At 38.9% G+C, this 19,949-nt stretch overlaps 1 protein-coding gene across 35 annotated transcripts in view; it reads left to right on the top strand.

The window, feature by feature from the left end:
- Positions 1–19,949, top strand: part of PTK2 (protein tyrosine kinase 2) — a 355,066-nt gene that overhangs the window by 201,283 nt on the left and 133,834 nt on the right. For all 35 annotated transcript variants that reach the window (XR_012093771.1, XM_073018384.1, XM_073018416.1 and 32 more), the window contains 2 exons: positions 10,742–10,772; positions 14,563–14,615. Coding sequence is in view for 34 of the 35 variants with exons in the window: in XM_073018384.1 (XP_072874485.1) it covers positions 10,742–10,772; positions 14,563–14,615 (84 nt within the window). In the remaining variant the exon portion in view is untranslated. The remainder of the gene's footprint in view (positions 1–10,741; positions 10,773–14,562; positions 14,616–19,949) is intronic.

The raw sequence follows: 19,949 nt of genomic DNA, 5'->3' as shown, positions 1-19,949 counted from the left end.
CTACCAAATAATTACCTGAGCTTGCCCCTAACAGCCTGTTTATCCTCTTTTAGGTAACTGTAAAAATGAAAACCAAATGAATAATTCAGCTCAGTATAATCTGAGTACTTACTTTTCTAGGGATGGTGATCCATTTCACACCTTCCACAAGCCGGGAGCTGGGTTTGAATAGAGCCTTAAAAAAAACATTGTATGTGTTTTGAGCTACCTACTTAGAGGATTTTCTAAATTACCATTACTATTTTTAAATACATTAGTATTTTTAAACTTTTGGGTTTAAATAAAATTCTGGGTTTAAAAAAAGGAATCCCTTGTAACTCACTGTAAATAAAGTATCCTTTCTATTTTTTCTTATATATCTCAAAAGCTTAGACCATTTGAAGAACAAAATACATTCTAAGTCATGATGTTAAAAAATCAAAGGTTAGAATGAATAAATATCCTAGAAACATCACTATGAAAACGGTGCGGAGTTTCTGCAAGCATATAATGAGGAATGCTTTTGAGGATTTGGATTTCTGAAAGAATCAAATGAAAATATTCCCAGCAGGATAATAGCATACATAATGTGAAGCAGGAAAAGACTGAATTTGGAAATTATGGGACTTAAGTTCAAATCATGAGTCCTCTGTGACACCATCTATAAATTACTTTTCTGTGTCTCGGTTCTGTTATCTGTCAAACATGAAGAACAGTAACTATCTTCTATAGTATTAGGAGGATAAAGGACTTATTTGTTTATAGGCTTGGAACTATGCCTAGCACACTTGATGCTCATAGATTTTAGTTATATTGTTGTTCCTGTTGTTGCTACTAGTTTGGTCTGATCTTGACACTGTTTTAACCTAGACTTTGAGATACCTCATCTGTAAAAGAGTGATACCTACTTTGTAGGGTTGTTAGACACGTCCCAAAGAGTAACTGTAAAGGAGCTCACACTGTGGAAGTGGGGACTCTGAATGTGGGTTTTGTCCTTATTGCCAAGACCCCTTCTAGCACTCACCTCAGTGACTAGGATGATTGTAGAGGGAAAAAAAAATCCTGAAGTGTTGTGTGATGTGTGTTCAAGTCAGCAGAATTGTATTAAACAGTGATGAGGATAGAGAAAAGGCCAAAGCCCAAGTGAAGCAGATAGAAATGCAGAGGATCCAGCCTTGCCCAGGAGGGAAGTGCTCTGTTTACAAAGCAGTTTGAGAAAGGGATGGTGTTTGCATGGGAGGTATATGTGTGTGTTGTGTGTTTTGTAGAGAGGAGTCATTGGAGCCTTTATTTATATATCTCAAAAGAGGTAAGTGATGGTGCTGTGCCCTGAAAACAGCAACTGAAGCCATGAGCCTTTGCTGAGTAAACATAAATCTGTGTGATTCCAGGACGTGGCTTTTTCTAGAGAAAAAGCGTTTTTCCCACAGTGATCACACCAGTAAGGCCTATTCGTATATTTTTCCTAAGTTTTCTTTGTATAAAACAGAGGAATGAAGTTGCTTTCAGAAATCTCTAAAGTTACTCTCAGTTAAAGCCTTTGCAGCTATAGGTCTTGATTTTTCACTTTGTGCTTTATTTTTTATTTTTATTTTTGACATTTTCTTCTTCCAGTGTCACACTTTATACTTTAAACAGGAGTATATGCCTTATGAATATTATTTAAATGTTTTCAGATAATTTCTTTACATAAAGATAGCAATTTAGGAAAAATGTTAAATGTGATAGAGTGACCATTTCCTTTTTAGTAAATAATTTTTTGTCTTTTATCTTCATTTTACCAAAAGGTCCTTGAAATACACATTTAAAAATAACATTGGTATGTCAGGCATTAAATGAGCCTTCCATGTTTAAAACGTAAACATCTTCCTATATTGATTTCGCTATTAGCTAGCTTTTTTTGATCTCTAGGGAGAAACATTTTGATATCAAACATGAAATGTGATGCTTTTTAAGCTATTTGTTCATATGAAAAGAGCATTAATGAAAATACTTGTCATGAAAAGCTAGATAGGGTATTGGTTGTTTCCAATTTTATATTGTCTTTATAAAATGAATTATTAAACTTGATAATTTTCTTATTCTCAATCATAGCATGTTTATGTATTATATAAGTATTTCATCGTAGATCCCTAAGGTGAAGATATATTGCCTAGTTAAAATAATATTAAAGGCAAACATCAAACATCTTTAGTGGGTTGTAGTTAGAAATACATGTTGACACAGCACGTGTACATTTTTTAATTGAGATTTTTTAAGAATTCAAATGTTAAACATGTTTCTACAACTCTAATGTACCATTTTCCTGGAAACATGCTTTACATAATAATTATATATGCCCATCTGTCTTCTCTAGATCATAAACTACTTATACATGTATACGTGTATATGCATAACATAGCATGACAGTAATAAGTGATCAGTACATTCTACATGTGAACTGGGTGTGCCCAGATGCATTTTGTTAGTTCTTTGATCTACCGTAGTTACTTTGGATTTATAAAGTGCTTTTTAAAAGGGATGTTACCTTGTCATAGTGGCTCATGTCTGTAATTCCAGCTACACAGGAGAATCCCTGAGGCCAGGTATCTGAGACCATCCTGGGCACACTGTGTCTGAAAATAAAAATAAAAGGTGATTTTACTGGGGAGACCATAGTAAGAGCCACAAGCCAAATTGTCCTGGACTACGTTCCACCACAGTCTGCATAACCTTGGCCCTTACTGTAGGACATTATCTAACCTACACCTTACCTGAAAGAAAGTTTACAATCAATTTTGCAGTGTTAGTAAAATTCTGTAGTAATATTTTTTCAGAGGAAAGTGAATAGTGTAATACAGAGTTGTAATTACATACTTTTAAGTAGGTTTTCTATGTATAGAATGATGGTGAATACTGTACATTTCAAGGGAGGGAGTGAATGCTTCTAAGCATGACATCAATTCCCGAAGATATAAAAATAAAATTGTTATATTTAATTACATAATTAAAACACTTAAGTGCTGCTGAAGTGAGCACAATTACATAATTAAAACAATTCGTTTAGTACAAGGTAACATTTTTAAAGCTATGATGACAGGGGAAAATATCTATGACACATATAACAAGTAATTAAAATTTCTCATTTTCAAGTATTCTTCCAGCTCATTCAGTAAAAGACAAGCTAGTATAAAAATGGGTTACCTTTTAGAGGAATGGACACACAAATGTTCAGTGAATATATGGATACAGTGATATATTTCATTTTATATTTATTATGTTGACTAAAGAAACCTGATAACCACCACTGGCAAGACTTCTGGAGAATACACTCTCATGCTTATGTCATTGTAAATTGGTACATTTTCAGAAGACAGTTTAGGAGTACTCTGCCCATTTGTCTGCCTCTTGGAAATCAGTCATACAAACCACTGACCTGAGGAGGATATTCACTATTGCATTGTTTATAATAGCAAAAAATGAGCAAAAATTAATAAATGAGGGAGTATGCATACATGATGTAATACTACGCAGCTGTTTAAAAAATAGCTCTATTAATGTATTAAAAACCTACATGTAAATGTGTGTGTATGTCTCCAAACTTTTGTATTTATAAGCATTAAAATGTCTGGTAAGTTAAGTCACCAGTTTCAGTTAATGAAGACTTCTAAGAAGAATGGAAGTACATTTGAACAAAAACATTAACTCCCAGAATTAGACATTTTAGGTAGTGAGTCCTTAGGGTTTTCTTAAATGCTGCTTCTACTGATGGTGTCTGTTGCCATTTTTCTGTATTCCATTATTCTCTTTATAAAAATATTCTCTCAGAATCCTTCTGTTGCTTATCTCCTTCTTTATACCTGCCTTTCTACCCACGCCCAGCTACTTAGGAAGTCTCCTATTAGCCAAAAATATAATAATGGATTCCTTTTTCTTTCAGGAAATAGAAATTTCAACAGAGTGCAAAGAGAAATCACACTAATGTATCATTTGAAAGGCTATATTATTAACAGTTTGGGTATGAGTAAGGTGGTGGTGCTGGTGGTGGGTGGTGGTCATGTTCATGGGATAATAAACTTATCAGGTCTTTTCAGTTACTCTGAATTTGGTCTTCCTGGTGTGACTTGGTTATTTTGCTTGAAATAGATGTTCAAAATGTCAACAAGTGATGGCTTGCAGTTTGGCTTGAATTCCTATGATGTGCAGTGAGTTGTATATATATAGCGTTAAGCCTCACAACCATCTCTGCAAATTAGAAGAATTAAAGTTTTTCAGAAAGAGTAACATGGGGTCCTAGGCTGATTTTTTTCTTTCTTTACCAAACAGTGGTCGGAGAGTCTCCCAAGTGCCAGATACTCCGCTAGGTATTAGGGATGCCATTGGGCAGCTTAAGTCTTACCGTAACCTTAGGCAGGTTGAATAGTCTGTGGAGAAGTATGATATGTGGCAAATACTCTGTGGATGCAACAGAAACATAGAGGATGCCACTCAGTGCAGATTGAGGTATTCCAGGAAGGGCTCCCTACAGGAAATAGAACTTGAATTGAGCTTTGAAATATTGAGGAATGTTTCTACCCGAATGAAGGAAGAGCACCTTTCAAGGCATGTGTGGTATGTTCAGGGGAATACAATGTGCAGCAGTATAGAATCAGGGAATAGTGACGAGTAATACCGAAAAGCCAGATTGGCCAGACCAAACACTGCATGTTTTCAACATGTAGTTGTTGAGCTCCTCCCATTTTCCAGGCACAGTTCTAGGATAGAGGTTGTAGCAGCAAACAAAATAGACAAGGTTTTGCATGCATGGAAATTTCTTGTAGGTGAGGACATACATGAAATAAACAGAGTAAATTAATAGAGAAAATAAATACTGTAGCATATAATATATCAAATGGTGTTGAGCTGTATCGAGAAAAATAAGACAGGGAAGAATGTAAGGGATACAATTTTAAATAAGGTTGTCAGGGAAGGTCCCACTGAGAGAGTCGCACCTGAAGGGATGGAAAACAGAACCTACAAGGATATCTGGCTATTCCCTATTAAAGGCTGGGGAGTGCTAGGAAGCATACCTGGAACAGCAGAGACCCAGGTCACTAGAATGCCTAGGGGGGTGATCCCAGGGCTGGTGGTTGGTCAGGATGTAAAGGCATTGTAAGGGCTTTGGCTTGTACGCAGTGATTTGGGAAGCCAGTGGAGGGTGTGAAGAGAGGAGTTAATGTGATCTGGTTTATGTTCTAGAATAAGTACTCTGGCTGCCGTGCTGAGAATAGACCACGGTAGGTCGGCCTGGGTACAGATAAAGTAGAGGGACCAATCAGGATTCTATTACCATGATGTAGGCAAGTGATGTTTGGGTCAGGGGTTCTGGAATGACAGTGACAAGAGGACTTTGGATAGAGTTGGATAGCAAAGCCTCGCATTTGCTGCACTGGGTATGGACTGGGGAGCAGCGAGGCCCTGTGATGACTGCTGGCTCCACGTGAACAATGGGTAGTATGCAGGTGCACCCACCAGGACTCAGTTCTGAATATCGGCAAGTCCCAGCAACTTTCAGACATCCAGAGGGAGGTGTCAGGTAGACAACCAGATGGAGAAGTTCAGGTCAGGCGAGAGGTCCAAGCTAGAGGTATGCGTTTGGGAGCTGCAAAGTGTGGGTGGTATTTGACGCTTTGAAACTGGATGAGGTTACCAAGGAAGTGAGGTTAAGAGGTACAGATGTGAGCACTGCGTGCTCTTCAGGCCAGGGAGATAAGGAGGAACCAATAAAGAAGACGAAGAAGAGGTGCCCTGAGAGGACAGAAGAAAACCATGAGAATATAGTACAAGGTTCAGGAGGCCCAGGGTGGGAAGCTCTCAGAAGGACAGAGTGATGAGCTGTGTTAATTGCTAACTGTAAGTGAACAATTGGGTTTAGCAAGGCAGATGTCATTGGAGATGCTGAAAGAGTATTTTCCGTGTATGGGGGTGGGGGGAACTGATTAGAATGAATTCAAGGGCAAATGCAAGGAGAGGAACTGTGGACAGCAAGTGTGACTACACAAGAGGTGTCACCAAGGAGCTGCCTAGAAGGGCACCAGAGTGGTGAGTGGTAGATGGGTGCCTCCTCAGCCTCCCATGCCACTCCACAGACACAATGCAAAGATGACAGCCAGAACAATGTTTGTGTGCTGAGCGAAGTGAAGCAGTGCCTCGTAAATTAAGCTGGGGTGTTTAAATCTCATCCTGAAAGTTTTTGAGAGACACTAAAATGTTAAGCATAATAACTTGCTTGATCGATGAATTTGTAATTTGGGAAGTTTATTCTGAAATCATTTAGCTCAGATGGATTGGCAGAGAGGACCAGTAGGGGGCTGTTACATTAATTCAAATTAAAGAGGTTAAACCAGGGAGGGCTCCATGTTTCCTGGTTTGCAAAATTAAGGCTGCAGGAAAGAGTGAGTCTCCCTCACCATTGAACAAAGTCCTCAGCTTCACTGTGGTCAGGCCAGCATGAGCCAGTCACTGTGTCCTGCTCAGCAAAAAAGGAGCTCACCCTGAACACTGTAGATAGCTGCCTGGCTCACCTTCCAGCCAGCCACGTGCACGGCTCCTTTGGGTGACAGCTCCGAGGCTTGACTTCTCTTATACATTCATTCCATTGGCAGCCACACACACCTGTGGAATTGTTTTCCTTCTGTTTCTCTGTGCTTCCTGCACAGGTTTGTCTGTTGTTACTAGTGAGTAGTTTTATCAAAATGCAAAATGCCTGGTCCTTTGACAAGGAGTGTTGACTAATCTTAAGAAACCCTTCATCTTTTAGTTTCCTGCGAACGAAGTCTTTTACCAACTTAGCATCTTAGTTCTTTATTAGGATTAGGCCGTATGTATCGGGAGAACCCGCTCCCGATGGTTAACATGGGTTCTTTTCTATTTCCTAAGTGTCTCGGCTAGTTTGAGAAATAAAGGGAAAGAGCACAAGAGAGAGAAATTTAAAGCTGGATGTCACATGTCGGCAGATTCCGTGATGTTCCCTGAGGCATAAAACCAGCAACTTTTTATTAGCGATTTTCAAAAGGGGAGGGAGTGCACGAATAGGATGTGGGTCACAGAGATCACATACTTCACAAGGTAATAAAATATCACAAAGCAAATGGAGGCAGGGCGAGATCACAGGACCACAGGATGGGGCGAAATTAAAATTGCTAATGAAGTTTCGGGCACACATTGTCATTGATAACATCTTTTATTATTATTATTATTATACTTTAAGTTCTAGGGTACATGTGCATAACGTGCAGGTTTGTTACATATGTATACTTGTGCCATGTTGGTGTGCTGCACCCATCAACTCGTCAGCACCCATCAACTCATCATTTACATCAGATATAACTCCCAATGCCATCCCTCCACCCTCCCCCCTCCCCATGATAGGCCCCGGTGTGTTATGTTCCCCTTCCCGAGTCCAAGTGATCTCATTGTTCGGTTCCCACCTATGAGTGAGAACATGCGGTGTTTGGTTTTCTGTTCTTGCGATAGTTTGCTGAGAATGATGGTTTCCAGCTACATCCATGTCCCTACCAAGGACACAAACTCATCCTTTTTTATGGCTGCATAGTATTCCATGGTGTATATGTGCACGTTTTCTTAATCCAGTCTGTCACTGATGGACATTAGGGTTGATTCCAAGTCTTTGCTATTGTGAATAGTGCCGCAGTAAACATACATGTGCATGTGTCTTTATAGCAGCATGATTTATAATCCTTTGGGTATATAGCCAGTAATAGGATGGCTGGGTCATATGGTACTTCTAGTTCTAGATCCTTGAGGAATCGCCATACTGTTTTCCATAATGGTTGAACTAGTTTACAATCCCACCAACAGTGTAAAAGTGTTCCTATTTCTCCACATCCCCTCTAGCACCTGTTGTTTCCTGTTTAATGATTGCCATTCTAACTGGTGTGAGATGGTATCTCATTGTGGTTTTGATTTGCCTTTCTCTGATGGCCAGTGATGATGAGCATTTTTTCATGTGTCTGCTGGCTGTATGAATGTCTTCTTTTGAGAAATGTCTGTTCATTTCCTTTGCCCGCTTTTTGATGGGGTTGTTTTTTTCTTGTAAATTTGTTTGAGTTCTTTGTAGGTTCTAGATACTAGCCCTTTGTCAGATGAGTAGATAGCAAAAATTTTCTCCCATTCTGTAGGTTGCGTGTTCGCTCTGATGGTAGTTTCTTTTGCTGTGCAGAAGCTCTTTAGTTTAATTAGATCCCATTTGTCAATTTTGGCTTTTGTTGCCGTTGCTTTTGGTGTTTTAGACATGAAGTCCTTGCCTGTGCCTATGTCCTGAATGGTATTACCTAGGTTTTCTTCTAGGGTTTTTATGGTATTAGGTCTAACATTTAAGTCTCTAATCCATCTTGAATTAATTTTCATATAAGGAGTAAGAAAAGGATCCAGTTTCAACTTTCTACTTATGGCTAGCCAATTTTCCCAGCACCGTTTATTAAATAGGGAATCTTTTCCCCATTTCTTGTTTTTGTCAGGTTTATCAAAGATCAGATGGCTGTAGATGTGTGGTATTATTTCTGAGGGCTCTGTTCTGTTCCATTGGTCTATATCTCTGTTTTGGTACCAGTACCATGCTGTTTTGGTTACTGTAGCCTTGTAGCATAGTTTGAAGTCAGGTAGCGTGATACCTCCAGCTTTGTTCTTTTGACTTAGGATTGTCTTGGCAATGCGGGCTCTTTTTTGCTTCCATATGAACTTTAAAGCAGTTTTTTCCAATTCTATGAAGAAACTCATTGGTAGCTTGATGGGGATGGCATTGAATCTATAAATAACCTTGGGCAGTATGGCCATTTTCACAATATTGATTCTTCCTATCCATGAGCATGGTATGTTCTTCCATTTGTTTGTGTCCTCTTTGATTTCACTGAGCAGTGGTTTGTAGTTCTCCTTGAAGAGGTCCTTTACATCCCTTGTAAGTTGGATTCCTAGGTGTTTTATTCTCTTTGAAGCAATTGTGAATGGAAGTTCATTCATGATTTGGCTCTCTGTTTGTCTGTTACTGGTGTATAAGAATGCTTGTGATTTTTGCACATTTATTTTGTATCCTGAGACTTTTTGCTCATTTATTTTGTATCCTGCTGAAGTTTCTTATCAGCTTAAGGAGATTTTGGGCTGAGACAATGGGGTTTTCTAAATATACAGTCATGTCATCTGCAAACAAGGACAATTTGACTTCTTCTTTTCCTAACTGAATACCCTTGATTTCTTTCTCTTGCCTGATTGCCCTAGCCAGAACTTCCAACACTATGTTGAATAGGAGTGGTGAGAGAGGGCATCGCTGTCTTGTGCCAGTTTTCAAAGGGAATTTTTCCAGTTTTTGCCCATTCAGTATGATATTGGCTGTGGGTTTGTCATAAATAGCTCTTATGATTTTGAGATACGTTCCATCAATACCGAATTTATTGAGCGTTTTTAGCATGAAGAGCTGTTGAATTTTGTCAAAGGCCTTTTCTGCATCTATTGAGATAATCATGTGGTTTTTGTCTTTGGTTCTGTTTATATGCTGGATTACGTTTATTGATTTGTGTATGTTGAACCAGCCTTACATCCCAGGGATGAAGCCCACTTGATCATGGTGGATAAGCTTTTTGATGTGCTGCTGAATCTGGTTTGCCAGTATTTTATTGAGGATTTTTGCATCGATGTTCATCAGGGATATTGGTCTAAAATTCTCTTTTTTTGTTGTGTCTCTGCCAGGCTTTGGTATCAGGATGACGTTGGCCTCATAAAATGAGTTAGGGAGGATTCCCTCTTTTTCTATTCATTGGAATAGTTTCTCTTATCAGGAAACAGGGTTTGAGAGCAGACAACCTGCCTGACCATAATTTATTAGGTGGGAATTTTCCTTGTCCTAATAAGCCTGGGAGTGGTACAGGAGACCGGGGCTTGTTTCTTCCCTTCAGCTACAGGAGATGGGGGCTTATTTCATCCCTTTAGCTTCGACCATAAAAGACGGCATGCCTTTAGGGGGTCGTTCATAGGCCTACCCTCAGGGCGCATTCTGTTTCTCAGGGATGTTCCTTGCTGAGAAAAAAAATTCAGCGATATTTCTCCTATTTGCTTTTGAAAGAGGAGAAATATGGCTGTGTTCCGGCCAGTTCAAAGTTACCTCTCTTGTTCCCTGAACATTGCTGTTATCCTGTTCTTTTTTTAAGATGCCCAGATTTCATATTGTTCAAACACACATGCTCTACAAACAATTTGTGCAGTTGACACAATCCTCACAGGGTCCTGAGGCTACATTCATCCTCCTCAGCTTATGAAGAAGATAACTGAAGGGATTAAGAGATTAAAGTAAAGACAGGCAGAGGAAATCACAAGGGTATTGATTGGGGAAGTGATAAGTGTCCACAAAATCTTCACAATTTATGTTCAGAGATTGCAGTAAATACAGGCATAAGAAATTATAAAAGTATTAATTTGGGGAACTAATAAATGTCCGTGAAATCTTCACAATTTATGTTCTTCTGCCGTGGCTTCAGCTGGTCCCTCCGTTTGGGGTCCCTGACTTCCCGCAACAAGTACCCTTTAAACAATTGTATCTAATAGTCAGTGTATGTTTGTTATAAATATTGAAAATAAAACCATGAGAACCTAAGGTAGACGGTGTAGCAACTTTCTTTAAAGGGTCATTGCTGGAATACCAACATAGGCCTCATCCTTCCTCCCTGAATCTAGGCACCATCTTTTCAAAAGGAGTGAAAAGAACCTTATACATCTCTTGTCTTTTTCCCCGCAGAAGGTGAACGGGCTTTGCCATCAATACCAAAGTAAGTACTGCACTTTTTTTTACTGTTATTTTGTTTTGTTGGGAAGTTTAAGGAAATTTCCATGCTTTATTCATTTTCCTAAAAAAATTAAATTCAATATACATGATCAAGGAACTAGGAAACAATTCTAGAAAGAAATCAAGTCAGTTTTAAATTTTATTAAGTATTTAGGCTTAATCAAAAAGTTTCAATTTTTCCTTTAAGTTTTATGGGAGAGCTAAAGAATAATCATAATATCGAGAGCCTGTTGTTAAATATTTGCTTCATATGTTATTGCTAATCTTTACAAGAACCTGAAAATATGTGGCATTCTGGCTATTTTACAAGTATGAAAATTAAAAGAAATAATTTATGTTAATTTTCTTGTTTATTTCCTGAATTTCATAGTAGGTATGTTGATCTACAAAATTAAAAGAATCAAATAGTAATACCAAAATAACTTATATAATTTTATATTCTCAGCCAATTTGCTAGGAACTGGGGACTAAGATATGAGTGCTAAAATCTAGGCAATCGGATACACAGGTAAACACACAGTTATAGCTGTGTGGTAAGTGCTTGCAGAGATGTTTGCACTTTCCAAGACACTAAAGAGGAACAGTGAACCTAAGAGGCCACTGGAATAGAGAGGGTAAGGCCTGAGCTTTGTTCTGTCCCTCTCCTTGTTCTCCGTAGCCAGTCCATTACTATTTCCTCCAGTTCCATGTTCTAAATGGATCCATCTGCTTCACCACCTTCCCACTGTGTCTCCCCTGTGTTTAGCTATCTGGGCTACCCAAGTACACTCCTGTGTTGGGGGTCCCCAAGATCTAGGAGTCACAAGACTCAGCTATGATATATTACAACAGATAGATACAAAGCAGAATCAGCAAAGGATGAAGGCGCATGGGGTGAAGTCCATGGAAAACCAGACACAAGCTTCCAAGGGTCCCTTCCCAGTGGAGGCCACAGGACACTCTGAATTCCCCAGCAATGGATTATGACGACCTGTGTGAAATGTTGCCTACTGAGAAAGCTCGATAGAGACTTGGTGCCCAGGGTTTTTACTGGGGGTTCTTTATATGTACACTCTCTGCCTGGCATGCATCCAAACTCCAGACTCCCAGAGGGAAAGCAATAGTTCAGCATAAACCACATTTTTTGTACAAACATTTTGGGCATAGTGTACCATACCTGTCAGGGGATGGTGGCAACTCCGTGAAAATCTGAGTTCCCAGATACCAGGCAAGGGACAATCGTGTAAAGTCAGTCACAGTCCTGCTACATTAACTCTTTTCTGTGTACTTCTGCTAAATCAGTCTCTGTCCAGTGTTGCTCCTTAGCCTATCCGTGCTCTGTGCTACAGCTTGAGGAAGCTTTCCTAATTAAATATCTTAGATGACCTACTCTTGCTCTTAGGATATTTTGCAGTATTCTTAACCTAGCTTTCAGGAGCCCGTGTGATTGTTCCCTGCTCACTTTAGCCTTGGTTTTTGTTACTCCTCATACTATTCCTCAGGTACACTGAACTTTTTTTTGAATTCCAGGAGCAAACATTCTTTCTTTTCCCTGAAGGCCTTTGCCAGTATTTTGTCTTTGCATGATTCACTCTTCTTCCAACCCGCTTTTCCTTGCTAAGCCCTACTCATCTTCTAAGTCTCATTCTACATCACTTCCTGTAGAAACCTCATTGACCCACCCACAAGCCAGGAGAGCATCCCCATCATGTTTTCCTATAATCGTTTATAGTTACTAATTGCCAGAGTCCTAAACATGGCCTTTTAACCTGTCTGTCCTCCCCAGGCAACCTGGCGAGTTGCTGACAGCCAAGGTCATATGCAGTACTGTGGGCCTCGCACAGGCAGGGTCTGCACGTGGCTGGTGCACCTCTAGCTTTGGACGGTGCACTCTACAGCATCAGCAGTGTCTGATAGAGGTTCATTTGGGGTCGTATCAGGGCAGGAACTAATGTTTATTTAGTGTACCTTTAGTTGTGGGAAGTTAAGGGATAATTTTGGGATTAAAATCAAAGCTGGTCAATGTGGTGTGTTCCTATGGTTCTGAGGCTGAGGCAGGAGGATCACTGAAGCCTGGGAATTTGAGGCTGTGGTGTACTGTGATCATGCCTGTGAATAGCAACCACATTCTAGTCTGGGTGACTTCGTAAGACTCCACCCCATTTCTTACAGACACACACACATATAGAGGAATCATGAACATAGGTATGAAAGTGAGTGAGGAAGGTAGTACATTAGAAGTGTTAACAGATACAGGAAACTAAATAAATGAAGCAAACTTTACAAGAGTGGAATTTCCACAAATCTTCAAAGCATCAGGACACCATTATTGCTATTGATCAGATAAGTGCTGAAATCCAAGCTATCGTGAGAAAGTTGCTTAGCGACAGCATACATGATTGTGATGCGGACAAAGGAAAACCCCAGTGTTTTGGCAACAGAACAAGGAAGGAAATGATGTAATTTGTTGATTTAAAATGTGTGTCCTCTGACTGCCCAATATAGTTCAAAGGTAAGTTGTGATAAATCATGTAGCTGCAATGGAAGAGAAAGTAATGAGTTGTTAGAAAACAATTTTGATTAAATGTTTATACTAAAGATATAAAATTTCAAATTTTTGGAGAATTCTGTAAAACGAACACAAGTCTATGGCTGTTTGCCGTGATTATTATAGAGATTATACAATTTCACATTAAATAGTTATAGTGCTTCAAAACGATGTACAAGTTGAGCATTTCTAATCTGGAACTTCAAAGTTCAAAATGCTCCAAAATTTGAAACTTTTGAGACCAACATGTTGCAGCAAGTCGAAACTTCCTCACCTGACCTCATGTGTAACAGGTTGCAGTCAAATCTTTGTTTTGTGCACAAAGTTATTTAAAATATTGTATGAAATTACTTTCAGGTTACATGTATAAGGTGTATATGAAACATAAACAGATTTCATGTTTAGACTTGGGTCCTATCCCCTAGGTTCCTCATTATGTATATGCAGACATTCCAAAATCCAAAACATCTGAAATTTGAAACACTCCAGTTCCAAGCATTTTGAATAGGAGATATTCAACCTATAGTGTTTTAAGTGTCAGTATTTCATCTGGAAAAGGTTTGCTTTTATAAAAAGACCAGGTAACTTTGACATCTAAAGACTGTGTGGTTCCTTTTTTCCCTGTGTTTTGTGTTTTACTAACTGTACTTGCATTTTTTAAATGGCACAAAGACTTTTGGCCAAAATTTTATTTTTTGTGGGTAAATATGTAAAACTAGCATTAAACCATTTCATGAAGCAAGTAGCAAGATACAGTGAGAGTACTTTTTTAAGTATGTAAGTAATAGTACATGTTCATGTATTTGTTGATAATTTTTTACATGCCGTAAGTTTAAGAAGGACCAGTCATACTATAGTATTTCATATTATGTTTTAGAGAGCAAAATTCACTTCCAGGTGTATGGTTTTTCTCTTGTAACTTTGGGGCAATCCTTTACTGTGTAGCATTTACATTTACATTTTAATTTAACCTATTCATACCAGATTAAATTGTATTGCATTGTTTTAAATTATTGTCAAGAGTATCTTTCTCACAACAGTTCAACATTCCTTCAGTTGTGTATTTTAATTTCTGATCTTTAAAGCATTAAAGCAGCCTGGCTATTTTAATAGAATCCAATTTTTAAAGAAATCACCTGTCTAAATTTTGTCTTCCTCATCCAAGGCAGTTCCCTACTTGATGAGGCCGAGTGGTGGGGTCCTGGGGAAATTGCAGGGCTTACAGCTTTGCTCTTGTCTGTCACAGGTTGGCCAACAGCGAAAAGCAAGGCATGCGGACACACGCCGTCTCTGTGTCAGGTAAGGGGCTCTAGGTAGCAGACCTCGAAAAGCACTCTCATGGGGTAAGATGATCATAGATGTCTATTTTTGGTATAATTGCTTCATACTAGAATAGCTTATGAAAATAAGCATTCTGGCTATCGAAATTTGCATAATTTTACCATCGTTAAATAGTTTTAAGTATGGCTCATAGATTTTATTTTTTTAGATGGGACATAGGTAAAATACCAGATCACTCAGCAAGTTATATAGAATTCCAAATTATTTTTGGGTTTTAATAATATGTTAATCATATCCAGAATGAAGTTGCCATTATAATTTATCTTTGCAATTCAGTAGAATATACTTTGCATGTTTATTTTTTGAAGTTCAGGAAATATGAGATATTTTAAAACAATTTTTGTATTTCACAATTAATATGCTGTTTGAATATTGCTTTTTTAAAAATATAGTTAAGATACTGGCATGAGCATTATCTTAACTGTTTGCTGGTGCAATTGTGTTGTACTTTCCTTGGTATGTTTCAAAATAGATATGCCTTTTTCCCCATTTAAAAATGTGGGAAATAAAGGAAAGGGGGAGGATGAGAAAGCATCTTCTATGGGCCCATTTGATATCTTAAAATACATATGCAAATATATACATCTGTATATGCACATATATACATACATAACCGTATACACACATATATAATTTGTTCTTATATATGTGCATACATATGTGTTACATTTCTGAAATAATAGTTTCCTTTTAACTTTAGCATCTCACTTAGAAAAGACCCAATTCCTGTTTATTTTGAATCAGTTTTTTTTGAGACAGAGTCTCACTCTGTCGCCCAGGCTGGAGTGCAGTGACGCGATCTCAGCTCACTGCAACCTCTGCCTCCCAGGTTCAAGCAATTCCCCTGCCTCAGCCTCCCAAGTAACTGGGATTACAGGCACCCACCACCACACCCTGCTAACTTTTGTATTTTTAGTAGAGACGGGGTTTCACCATATTGGCCAGGCTGGTCTCAAACTCCTGATCTCAGATGATGCACCTGCCTCGGCCTCCCAAAGTGCTGGGATTATAGGTGTGAGCCACTGGGCCTGGCTTCCTTGTTTGTTTTTCTTTTTAATTGTGCACAAATGTCCCATAAGCCCTTCCTCAGGAGTATTTTTGCTTGTATTTGCACACTTGGCAAAGATACTCAATAAAGGTGAATGATGTGTGATACTGCCAAAGTCCTACTGCTTGAGAAATCATTGCTCACTTCCTCATTAAGTAGAAGGTTGGAGTGCTAGAGCTGGTCTTACGGACAGCTTCGGGGTTGCCAGCATGTTCTCAGGTAACAGTTAATCATCCTTATAAGCCTAGTTGTGACTTCATGGAGTAGCCCTAGTTTCCAGTAGTGACACCGGGGCACTAAACAACACTCAGCGTTTGCATTTGTTCAGTCTGTGGTGGGTACAGAGAGTTGGCGAACTTGCCAGGCCCCCATGGAGTTTGTAATCTAGTTGGAGAGAGAGAGACCACCACACATGCTACAGTCATAGGAGTCTGGAGGAGGGAGCAGCTGCTGGGCGTCAAAGGATGTTCTGCAGGATGTTCTGTAGAGTAGGTGAGATTTGAGCAGGGCTTTGAATAACTCACAGGCCCTTTGGTCCATCTTCTTGCCAAACTGTAAAGCAGCTTTTGGGATGAGCCCTGGGGACTTCCCTTTTGGTGCTTGCCACACACTGTCTCCACAGTCTCCCCAGACTTGATCAAGAGAGAAGGGAAATGTCCCATTATGTTAATAAGGACAATTTCTGGCATCTGTCTTTGGGTAACAAAGTAATGAAATGTAATAAAATAGGCCCCAGCAGTACCTTCAAATCTTTTTCCTCCTATTTTACTAATCTCTTTTAATCAATACTCTCCTTTCAAGGTTTAAACCTCAGATGTGTCTTTTAGCAGCTGGTCACCACCAAACTTTTGGATTTTACTTCTTCCAGCCAACCCCCACTTTATGATCTCAGTGTTTTCATCCTATTTCAGAACCCCGTTAAGAATAAAGTTAGCTGGCATTTTATGAGTACTTTTGTAGATACTGTGTTCCAGGCTTAGGTTTATGTTCTGTGTTCTTGTGTATATATCATCTCATTTAGTCCTTACAACAAATCTATAAGATAGTTTTTCTTGTTGTATAGCTGAGGAGACTATGTCCCAGAGAGGTTAAATAATTTGCCCAAGGTTACACAGTTGCTAAAATCTGGAGTCATTATTCAAACTCTAATGTCTGGCTTTAACACCCACCTGAATTACTTGTGATCCTGTTTTCATTATTTCTTCCTAGGGATTCCTTAACTAGGAGTTCATACTTCAGTACCTTCTCCATGTTAGTTCTTAGATTGCTACCATGTTGATTTAAATAGGCAGTTCTCTGGTCAGAAACTTTTAGTAATAATTTAGTATCCATCAGATGAAGTTTGGGCTCCTCAGCTTAGCCCTCCAAGACCTTTCATTATCTGCCCACCACCCACCTTTCCAGTCCTCCCTCGCCTCCTCATCTACATTGTTTTTTAGCCAAAAAAAGTTGGTGGCTGTGCCTCTCCCAACCTCCTTATCTCTGTTGTTCTGCTTGAGCTATTCCATCCAGACTTGCTCTTTTCATCATTACATGTAAAAATATTTTCACTTTCAGAGTTAGTAATACTTCTATATATGACTGTCACTTAGGTGATTTAAAATCCAAGCAAAGAATAATTGGTGTCCAGTGGATATTTAATGACATAGCATTAATTGTTCAGAGTCTTGTTTGTCCTTAGTCATTCTACCTACTACTTGCTCACTTACGTGGAAACCAAACAAGTGTGGCATATTTCTTTTCTTGCATTCCGGCCCTCCCTCCCTTCCTTTCTCCCTTCCTTCTTTCCTTCCATCATCCTGACATTCAATGGTGTGTTATGTTTCTATCTTCCACAAAAACTATAAAACGTAAAAACTGACCAGCCTAGCTGGCCAGGAACCAGTGCATTGCATTTAGCCCCAAAGCTGGTAATTGACATTTCTAGGGACATCTTTGTTAAGCCAATACCTAGAAAAACAGTAATATTACTAAATCCCAGGGTTATTTCTTACCTGCCAACCTGTAAACACTGTACTATGTGGAATGTAGTGCTGACACACCATGGTAGAGGCCCTACTGCTCCTGGATCCTTGTGATATTCTGCATGTGCTTCTCCACAGTGAGCCTGTTCAGTGTCTAGGATAGTAGGGTGAGGCTGCAATCAACTATATGCTAGCTACAATTACTTGTTTTTCTGTCATAAATAGCTCATTTAACCCCTAACAAGCCCTAAGGGATTGATGAGACCTCACTTTTACATTAATCCAGCCAACCCGTAGTTCTTGAGTGTCTGCAGCATGCCAAGCACAGAATTCTAGATACTGGAGTTTACTAGAACACAAAGCCACGTCCCTCCCTTTATGGAGTTTACGTTCTTGTGAAAGAGTCAAGCCATAGATAGTAAATTAAAATAAAGCAGGTAAATTGAGAGCAACAGGAAAGCTATTTAAAATTGTGGTCTGTATGACAATAAACCTGTACATGTATTAACTCTTGTGGGATTGTAAAGCCCTTCATAAGTGCTAAATATTATTTAATCCCACAGTGGCCTTGCAAGGTCTTTATTGTCTCTCCATTTCACAGATACAAAGAATTAAATTCAGAAAGGTAAGCAAACTTGTTCAGTGTCACACAGCTTGAAAATGATGGCACTAGGATTGGAACTCAGGTCATTATTACCCTCTAGGCTCTACTGCCTGTCATGAGCAATTTGAGAGTTTACTCCCCTGTACTGATGAACTACTGTTACACTCCCAAGTGTCGATGAAGATGGAGAGTCTTTGTGGGATTTGTCTGGCTCTCCCATTTTTCTTCACAGCCAAAGAGTTCTTACCTGACCCAAGCCTGAGTTCACATGTCAGTACCTCATAGAAACCTTTCCTGACTACTTTAAGAAGATCTGGACTCTTCCTCCTCAGAGCACTATACATTTCTCTCTCATGCATAGTCCTAAAATGGATGTCATTGTGTTTTAGAAACCATCTTGTCCATAAAACCATGAACCCATTGCATGTAAAGACATGTTCTGTTTATCTCTTTATTGTCTTGGATATTAGTTTTGTAATTGTTTTTAAATAAATCCATTAACTCCATAAGCTATGGAGGTATGCTGGGACTTAGAGGAATGCATTCTGGGTAGTGGGAACAGACAGCAGAAAGGCAGGAATATTTGGAGCAATGTCACTGGGGCTCTCAAGGGGTTACCTGTAAGCTTGTCACTGTAAATTGTTTTAGATTTTTTCCTAGGAATCATTGTAAATAGTTCTAGATTCTTTCCTAGGACATGTTGGGCAAAGGAGGAGAGGATAACCAACAGAAAAAGTGAGAGTCTAGGTAACTTTAGGACAGTTTGCAGCTCTTAGTGGATCTCTCTTGATGGCAAATAAAGTAATATCCTTACGTTCCAGAGAGAAGATACCAGGTACTTTTTCATTATTCGTTGCAAAATAAAGGTAGTTATTGGATCACCTTCAGTAAGATTGCAGTGACAGTTGATGTTGAATATATAAACAGTGTATCTTTGAAATTCACACAGTATTTCTCTATAAAAATAAGTGTAAGATTAACAGAGATTTACAAAAATATCGAACAGAACATGTTTTCCTGCCCTGTATTCTTCTGAGAACCTAAAGAGGTCTTTTTTTAGCCTAATTATTAAGTTATAAAGAAACTTGTGCTTATTGTGGAGCTCAGGTACAACTTAGAACATATCTGAAATTCAAGTGCTGTAGTCTTTCATAAAGTATGCTGAAAGAGGAGATGTGGCATCTACGGGGAGGGGGTGCTTAAACAGTGGTAGTGTGGGTTAAAATTACCCTAGAAATCAGATAGTTCCAAATCAGTGAGTAAAGCTGTATTTTAAATATTTTGAAGGTATAAACTTGGGGTTTTTGTTTGGTTGATTATTGTGTTTGGGTTTTTTTTTTCTTTTCTAAAATAACCAAGCCCTTGATCAAGCAGTAAAACCTTAATTATGACCAGAAGTACAAGATAACACATGATAGTAGTACCATTGCATTATGCACATGGCTCTTGTTACATATTTGGATTACACGTGTGGGACTGGAGATAATACAAGTTTTCTCATTTGTATCTCTGTCATGTAAACCAATGTAGTGATCTTCTTCAAATGCTTGATTTGATTGTCTCTAAACACTTCATGCTAAAGGACAATTATACTACTTTGTGATACTTTTTTTTTCCCCCATTCTGTCGCCCAGGCTGGAATGCAGTGGCACGATCTCGGCTCACTGCAACCTCCG

Source organism: Chlorocebus sabaeus, chromosome 8, assembly GCF_047675955.1.
Source record: "Chlorocebus sabaeus isolate Y175 chromosome 8, mChlSab1.0.hap1, whole genome shotgun sequence".
NCBI lineage: Eukaryota > Metazoa > Chordata > Mammalia > Primates > Cercopithecidae > Chlorocebus > Chlorocebus sabaeus.
This window is presented reverse-complemented; position numbering and strand designations above follow the sequence as displayed.